General features: G+C 36.1%; 1 protein-coding gene across 1 annotated transcript; it reads right to left on the reverse strand.

Moving 5' to 3' along the window:
* Positions 1-5476: 5476 nt before the first annotated feature.
* LOC114176973 (uncharacterized) lies at positions 5477-8804 on the reverse strand. Its single transcript, XM_028062176.2, has 9 exons — positions 8626-8804; positions 7533-7656; positions 7385-7452; positions 7237-7296; positions 6979-7137; positions 6519-6665; positions 6177-6391; positions 5956-6064; positions 5477-5877 (listed from the first exon to the last, which is right to left on the reverse strand). The coding sequence occupies exons 1-9, from the start codon at positions 8731-8733 to the stop codon at positions 5785-5787; spliced, it is 1083 nt and encodes a 360-aa protein (XP_027917977.1). The 5' UTR covers positions 8734-8804; the 3' UTR covers positions 5477-5784.
* Between the last annotated feature and the right edge of the window lie 668 nt (positions 8805-9472).

Here is a 9472-nt window from a genome sequence, read left to right on the forward strand (position 1 = left end):
CTCAAAATCCTTCTAAATAAGTGAAAACACCTTTAAAGAGATGAAAACCTTTCAAAAGCAAAACAAGTGGCTCGCCCACAACACTCTAGGAAAACAAGGAAATGAAAACAACTAAGACAAAACAAAGATTACCTAAAGACAAGCAAGCAAAGCTCAAAAGCAAGAAAGTTTAACTTCTAAGGAAATTTGGTTTAAAGACAAAACTTGAACAAGACTAAAACAATGAAAAGCACTTTTAAAGACTGTTCCTGCAGAAGAACAAATAAGATAAGTTAGGCACGAGTATCACCTTACCATGTAGTCCGCTATCTCTTCAGTTGGCCTCTTCTCATTCGATACATGTCGGCTTGAACCCAGGGGGGGTTACCTGCAGAAGAGTCTCCGAAGCTCAAGTAAGTCAAAGCTCTCAGAGAGTCAAATCAGTGATTAATGAATGCGTATGGGAGTACCAAGTTTCCCTTTAGCTGGACCAACAATCCTTCTCGATATAAAGATATGGGAGTGGAGGAGTTGTCGGCTGGTGATAAGGAGGTGGTGGGGATGTTGTTGAAGTTTGTCGATAAGTTGCCCACTAAGGGCCTAGTTAGGGTTTATAATTCGGTGCATCCGATAATAGATATTGAAGGTATCTGTTTATTACTTAAGTTGTGTTAATAATGTTAAGTTGTTTTGATCCGAGTTGTGATATGTTATTGCAGGGCATACGGCGCAATCTGGCAAGAAGAATCTGGCGCTCTTTCAATCATTGAGGAAGGAAATGGCCGCTAGGATTATACCTCACATTATGCATACACCAAGAAAGATAATAACCAAGTTAAAGCATGGAACTAATTTTCCAATATCACCCAAAATCCAAGTATAAAATTTGGTAGCATAACATCTAGTAAAAAAGGCCAAATGGATTCACCAAGGAACACTTTAGCTCTCGGCCAAATGATTTTTTGTCATGAAAATAATTTTTCTTTTCAAAACTAGGTACTTAAGATGATGAGAAGGATGTCTTAGGGTGTCTTGAACACTTAGTTCCTTAAAAAATAGGTCAAAATCAATTTCAAGGAGCATACAAAAACACAAGGCATAGATCTCATGCAATAGCTCAAAAACTTAGAAACAAGAACAAGAAAACTCAAAGAAGCATATGATAAGAGACTCAAAAGTAGCTAGGAACACTTTAAGAAGACTTTCAACATGTGAAGACAAATTTTGGCATGGTAACAACTTAGCAAGCTCTCGGCCAAAGGAAACATAAGCACCAAAATTTCATGTTTTCACTTCACCAAACAACATATATCAAGAGATAGGGTTTTTATATATTTTAACCTCAAGTGAAGTAGAAAATTTATGTGCACACCATCTTGAACACAAAAGGCCGAGAGGTCTCCAAGCCAAACAAGCCACCAAAACAAAGGTTAGCACAAGAAAAACACCATATTCAAGATAACCTAGGCTCTAGATACCAAATGATGAAGGATTATCTTGTTTTCTTTTAGAGTTATGAATATGGTGAAGTTGTTTAAGAAAGATTTTTGAAAATTCCCACTGGACATTAAGATAGCAAGCTATCTAGATGTGAAGGTTCATTTCTCAAGCTCATGAAAGGAAGAAGAGAGTTGGATTCAAGCAAAATGAAAGAAGAAACAATAAAAATGGAAAGCATAGAAGATGAAGAATGGAAGAAGCACGCCACTCATAGCGGGGATCTAAGCCAACAAAACCCTAGAGATGAGTGATGGTGCCGCCACTTGCAAGCAAGATAAAGCAAAGGTGAGTTCACTTCTAGGAAGGAGAGCTCACAGCAAAGAGATGGTTGAAACACAAAGTTTATCGCAACAAATGATCAACCCTTTTACAAGACAAGGAGCACCCTTTAAATAGGAGTTCATAAGGGTCCTTTAACAAATACACAAACATGAAAAGGATGAGCTAGTAAACCCTAAACCTAGTGTGAAAGTAATTCTCGACCAAAATGAGTGAAGATGATTGGTGGATGCATTCCCATGAGGATTCTAGGCCAAAAGAGGAAGGACACCAAGTAGCCTTCAATGGAATAACCCAAAAAGGTAAAAGGAGACAAGGTACATGTCTACTTTTGCTTTTACTTTTTGCTTTTTGCTTTCCTCTCTCTTCCACTTCATCCGTGTGCTCCAATCATCATAAGCCACCTAGCCATGCTCTACTTTCTCTTAATTACCTACAAAACAAGACAAACAAGGATTAACATGTTGGTTTAAGTTAATCTAATCTTGGTCAAAATGTCAACCTTGGGTCAAAGTCAACAAGTCAACCAAAATAAGTCAACTAGAAACCAACTTAGGGAATTCAAACTAAAGTAATGCAAAACAAAGATAAAAATGATGGAATAGAAGACTCCCCTCTAGACATGCTTCTAGTGATCCTTCTTGAGGGAGCTTCTGAGGAGGTGGCCACGCCTTCATCAAGATGGTTATCATAATTCCTTTGATGATGAAAAATGGAGGTTCACTAAATAAAAAATGGTGGTTTTAGAAGGAGATAAGCAAATACTCTCTGTTGGACATCAACAAAGTTTTTTACGCCTCAAGTGAATGTAGTTGAGGATTATTCTATGAAACTTTGGCACAAACGACTTGGTTATTGGAGTGAGAAGGTTCTCGCTAAACTTTCATGACAACGCTTGCTTTTTGTTAAAGGTACATATCTTGAAATGTGTTCTTATTGTCTTTCCAGTAAGCAACATAGAGTTTCTTTCCGCACTTATCCTTCATGTAGAAAATCAGATGTCTTGGATTTAATTCACACTGTGGATACTAAATCAATTAGTGATTGCTCTTTCTGTCATTTTTATCGATGACCATGCTAGAAAAATTTAGACTTTTGTTTTAAAATCCAAATATCACGTACTTGATATGTATAAACACTTGATTTTATAATAAAAAAATAAAAACAACGACCATTGGAGAAAATCTAATTTAATATGTAAAACTAATAGTATTTCCAAAATTAACTAAGAAAACATTCTAACACCGTGCAAGAAATAACAATTGTTACAATAAATATAACCTAAAATTAAAAAAAAAAATCCTATTAACATAAATAAAAAAACCCTAATCAAATATCAACAAAATGTCATTTACGATCTTAATACTCAATAACACTCAACAAAATCAAACGGAAGAGATAATACAAAGAGTAGAGATTCTTTTTGTAACCTTTAACAAAAAGGGTTGTCCCGAATCTAATGGGCCAAAGAGCTGGTCCAAAGGATAAAGCTGACCCCCCAGTTGCTCTAACGTTTCCACACTCACTCTTTCACAAAACCAGTCGTATTCTTCTCCTTTGCTCTCACAAACGCTCTGTTAGGGTTTGCCCTAAGCCTTCTTCGTAAGTGCCCCTTTCTAGATTGTATGGTTTTCGTTGATCTTTCTTCGTATTTCATAGTTAGGGTTTCGTAACAATCCACCGCTGGTTCCGTTTACCTTTTGTTTTCAGCTCGTTAGTTCGTTCCTAGAGTTGCAGTGCTCGCTGTTGTGCGATCAAGGCCTTTGTTAACCCTTTTTTCCAAGTACGGGAAGTTAGGGTTTCGAGTTTAAGTTGTTTTTGGCCTGTTCTTGAGCTTGCTTGATGTCTGTATAGATTAATCATTATTCTTGGTGCGTGGAATACTTTGCATGATTTATGGGATTGGAAAAATACATCTGCTGCAAGTGAGATTAGGGCGAGAACTGGTAATCTCGCCCAGGCGAGTTAGGCTCGCCTAAGCGAGTCTGGCGGAGGCTCGCCCAGACCTTCTGCGCGAGTTTTCGCCCAAGCGAGTGGTCCTGGTTTTGAGTGAGAGACTACCTCGCTCAGGCGAGGTGAGCTCGCCTAAGCGAGCTGGCACGTTTGTTCCTGCCCAGTTTTATCGAGCTCTCGCCTAGGCGAAGGGGAACTCGCCTGAGCGAGAGTCTTTCTCGCTTGAGCGAGACCCCTTGGCCTGAGCGACGAGCTTGGGTGAGGGTACGCGCTGGTTTGGTGTTTACTTCTCTGCTCTTTTATGTTTGGCATGCAATTGATGGGGTTATTGTATAATGGCATGAAGGGTATAATATGAATGTGTGAGAGGGTGTATGAATTATGAATGACAAACTTGAATAAATCCTTGGCATGAAATGAGCATGAAATGGTTGGTTGTGAAAGTGGCATGGTTATGAGATGGATTTGGATTCTAATTCATGGGTGGAGCATGATGTGCTGGTATTGGTTTGATCTGAAATAAGAAAGGGGTTGGTTGCGAGAGTTGATATATATATATATATATATATATATATATATATATATATATATATATATATATATATGTATGTATGTATGTATGTATGTATGTGCTATAATTATTCATTGGTTGCTTGTTTATGTTAGTAGTAGTCAGTGTGTAATTCCTTGAAATCTCGAGGTGAGATTCCAGGGTCACGCTTCAGTTGTCGGGACGTAATTTCATGGGCCCTTGTTAGTGGGTGTCTATGGTGGTGCCCCATTTGTATAACTTGGTAAGGATTCAAGGTAAGGTTGCATCCTGACACTCTAAGGAGTCAGTTAGTCTCACCTAGAGCGGACTGACTCCTGTGGTGAGAGTAGCAGGAGGCCTAAAATTCATTAAGGGCTAACCTTGTGGTGAGAGAAATTGATTCATTGTAACATTTATAACACATAGCTCGGGGGTGAGCAACTCGGGGGTGAGCAGAGGTATCCACCACAAGTGCAAGCATCCGTTGAATCCGACCAGATTATATGTTTCCGGATGAGTCGAGTCGTGTCTTAGTGTATTGTCTGAGAAGTCATAACATGCTTGATTGATATGTGTATATGAGATTGTGAAAATATATCTGATTGTATGAATGAAATCTTTCGTGCTCTAGCTTACCCTACTTTTGTTGTTGTGTTCTGCTGTGTGGTACTCTCTTTTGCGATGATCATCAACTTGTTGATGTGAGCAAATGCATGGAATACCTGTGGATAACAGGGAGGTGATGGTTTCGTCGCATAGTCCCTATGGCCCATTTACTTGTTTGTCCTTGGATCTATATGCTTTTTGTAAAACTTTTTATCCAGTTTTCTTTTGGACATCGTGGTGTGCCTTGGGTTGTAAGGAGTTGAGTTTTAAACTCCAAGACTGCGCTATTATGTTATCTTTATTGTGACGCTTCCTTTAATTTCGTATATTAAATTAAATGGGGTGTTACAGAATTTAACAATATGAAAAACTTTAAATTCTCACTATTTTAAGTGAAACTAAAATAATCTAATATTAAGAAATCCAATTTCTTTTGAAATTATTTACTTCAATAACTTAGTTTTTAATTTCAAATTCTTTAGAAAGAATATTACGATGTTAAAGTTTTGTACCCATACACACTGTAAAGCAGTCCCATTTTATTTAATTTGATTTGAGGTATATATTTTTTCTATGCGTAGCGTTTTATCTCAAAGTTAAATGCACACATATAGAAACCTGACTATGGAAATGTGAAAAGATGACACGTGTAACGACAATAAAAAATCAGTTCGTACAAATGAGAAAATGTTGATCTTCGTGTTATATTGTCCTTTATTCCCACCTGTAACAGTTGATCTCTGATTGTGAGGGTTACAGTTTCCACTGTAGCAAAATGGACAGTCTTTTATCTACATTCTCCCCACACAAGAAGGAAAAAGCTTTTGTAGAACTGTTTCATTTTTTCATGTGTAAAGATAACTGCCAAGATATAACTCCTCTCCAAAATATTGATGGTCGAATCATTTGAGCTCAGAATTCTGACAGCTAATAATTCAGATATCTGATTTGCCTGTTGCAGTTGTCCCTATAGAATCTTCATGAAGTAAGTTTCCAAGTAGCCTTTGATCCAAAATCATATTAGGAACCTGAAGACCAAGCTGAAAGGTTAGGTCTGTGAAGAAGGTCAGACGGATAATAGCATAGCTAGTAGAGGAAGCGATTACCTTGTCACCGAAGAAAATTTTTGTGTTATTAGCAATGGCTTCAATAAATTTTAGCTGAAGAAATTCGGGGGTAAGCTTCAAGGTGTTTGCTTCAGCTTCCTTAATTACTCTTGAAATGCAAAAAAAATAAAATTAATAGTTTATTTTTTCCAATTCCATAATTGTAATATCTTATTCATAAATATAGCTTCAGCAAAGACATTAGGAAAGGAAAATCTCACCGGTAGAAGTCTGCATCTGCCAGGCTCTTCTCCCGGGCCAGATACATTGCATTCTCTATTTCTTCTTGTCTTCTAGTACTGTCCTTTTCCAACAATTTTTGCTCCATAAGGATCTTGCTAACATTGGCATTCTTCTCAGCCTCGCTAATGGCCATCTTCTTCATAGTCTCTGCCTCCTTCTCCGCTACTTTCTGCTTCTCAATAGCAATTAAGACCTATCCCAAACATCCAAAGCACCTTCCTTAACATCATTTAGTAGAGAGAAGATGAAATTATCAACTAATTACTTACATAGCTCCACACATGTCAACAGGAAAATGACAGCTCTTACTGAAAGTATACCTTAGTACGCTCCTCTTCCATTTGTTCGAAATTGCGTCTTATGGTATTTGGAATAGTTGGCTTTGTGACCCGGACACTAATGATCTCAATTCCTGGAGCATAGCGGGTGCAGTCAACTTGAAGAGCATCTTTCATCTTTTCATCAATCTGAAAGGATCCAAATGATGGTATTATTCAGACAACAAGAAAGGAGAAAAACCATAAGCCAAAAGATGCACATCGGTTTAACTCATCTGTACAAAGCAGGGAAAGAATCACAAAGTACGGTACAACAAAAAACTTGCATGAACTCCTTTCCTGTGGATGACAATAGAAGCTACGAGTTCCTAAGCATACATCAAACTATTTAATATCAAGTCCCACCATCATCTTGTTCTTAATAATTACACTATAAAATGGAAGGTACCAGCATAAAATAAACTATGGCTCTAAAACTCACTTATAAATATTAATATTTAACCTGATCAAACACATCAATATAGACTTGTTGTAGACTGTGAGAGCTGCAGAACTGATTGATCTCATGATGAATCTTGTCATATATCCATGTCTTATCATAGTGTACACCATAGTTGAGTAATGTCTCAAAGACAAATTCCTTATGCAGTCGGTTAACAACCTAAAAGAAGAATATACACCACTTCATAAAAAAATATTAAATGTGAGAAAAAAACAGAACACTAGTAAATCTAAGATTATAGAAAAAAAAAACTATCACCTCAATCTTCTCAAAATTGATCATAACACCGCCTTTAGTACCGCAGGGTATATCAGTCACCTGCAATGGTCACCATAATTTCAAAATTCAAAGGGATAGAGCCAAAAGAACTGAAATTCCAATCCTGAACTTTCTCTAATTAAGTTACCTGATCCGTCTGAAGAGTCACTTGAACAGGTTCATACTGGGTAAGAAAAGGCATCTTTAGATGGAATCCTAGAAAACAATAATATAAAGAAAATTAAGCAAACATTGGCGCTAGTATACACTGAACAAAAGAAATGAATATGCAGCACCTGGCTCTGTAATTGTTTTCAGAAGGGCACCTCCTCTCCAATATACCCCCACATGGCCTTCTGGGACTTGGTGCAGAATGGATAAGGTATTTTGGAAGGATGGTGATGCTGAAGGAACAAAAACCTGTAGAAAAATCACATGTCTCTAAGCTTCAAAGGCTGAGTAGAATCAATGTAAATATTTTCCAATTGTAAGAACAGTACAGCAATAAGTAAAAAAAACCTTACCCTATTGTGGTTCGTCTACATGGATCATTGATAAAGAAAAGTAAATGTTTGGGAATCCCAATTAGTTAAGTAGAAGTTCCAACATACTCAACATACATAAACAAGTAAAAAAAGTGAAAATGATAAACAAAATATCTTTATTCTCCGAAGTGATCTTCCCAAAAAAAAAACGTAGGTAAACAAAAAAAATGCCAAATCAACATCGAAGCAAGACAATTCATCATCATTTAACTTCAGTAGTTTAGAACTTTCCACTTTTCCTCCACCTAACAATTCTAAGCAGATAATTGAATATTTATATCCCTGACATTTCCACAAGTAGGTGTAATATCATATCACATTTGATGCAAAAGAGGTTCTCTCCTTCTCGCACAAGTGGATGTTAGTGATTACATTCCATTCGTATAACTACTATTTCATCACTAAATGCAAGGCCTATAGTAAAATTCAACCAAAAGTGATCAAACAAAATAATAAGTATATCAAGTTTCTGGTAACAGCTAATGCAATTCAACTCCACTTTGCCTGTTTCATTAAGGTCAGTCCACTGAACGAATGCTTGTTATTCAGAAATAGCACTTACCTTTTTTTTTGGGGAAATGTTCCTAACACAATGATACAAGTTAAAGAAAACATCGAAATCAGAGAGAGGCTAACCAATTAAACAGCCAAATCAGATATGTGAGTAATGAATCAATAAAGGATTACATATACGAGTGATATTCAACGGAACATCATCGTAGTTATACGGCATTAGCTGTGGAGGTGAAATAAAGTGAGGCATTGTCGCTTATCAAAAAGTGGAAAACCCAAGCGGGATTGAAAATATTATGGAACCGCAATGAGGAGAAAGAGAGAGAGTTACCAGAGCGACAACGGCAAAGAATGAGAGGAAGGTGAAGAGAATGGCGGTGGAATCGCGGCCTTGCGGTGACGGAGGAGGAGAAGCCACTGTTCGGTGCTGCGAATCCATGGCGGTGGACAGCTTCTTTTTTTTTCCCTCTTTTTGTTTTATAGATTCTTTGCTGTTTTATCGGGGTATGTGTCTCCTTCACTGTCAATACATTACGGATTCGAATCATATTTGATCAAGAAAAATCTAGTTTTTTTAAAAATATTAAATTTAATTGGTTCACTTAATTCACGGATTAAACAAGTTTTAGTTAGGTTGAGAATGAATTTTTAGTTGAGTTGAGGATGGGTTGACCTACTTAATCTATCAATATTTTTTTACAATTTTTTTAATTTTTTAATAATTATTTATTACCTCTAATTATATAGGTTCACAATTTCATATTTTTAAATGTTAAAATGTTGTTCAATAATATTTGAATAATTTGAATGTTTAATTAATTTGATTATCAAGTTATATACGTTGATACTTTAATCTTTAACTATAATCTTTAACTATAATCTTTATAATAAATTACTTAAGCAATTGTCTTATAAACAATTTTTTTTTAAATTAGCATGACAACAAAAAATGTGTAGTGTTTTTTATTTATATTTGTTGAATAGAATGATAGAAAATGTGTAATATTAGCCATGTTTTTTTGGATTATGTGGACACTTTCTTGGAAACAATTCATCATATATTGGTGGTTAGCATGATGAAGACATTGGTTCTAAATTTTACTTTGGTTGTCATCTCATGAGCCGCTTAAATAATTATTTAAATATTCGAATACTTAAAAATTAATACATAAATAATT

This window comes from Vigna unguiculata, chromosome 3, assembly GCF_037176805.1.
Source record: "Vigna unguiculata cultivar grain cowpea cultivar isolate G323 ecotype 2 chromosome 3, ASM3717680v1, whole genome shotgun sequence".
Lineage (NCBI taxonomy): Eukaryota > Viridiplantae > Streptophyta > Magnoliopsida > Fabales > Fabaceae > Vigna > Vigna unguiculata.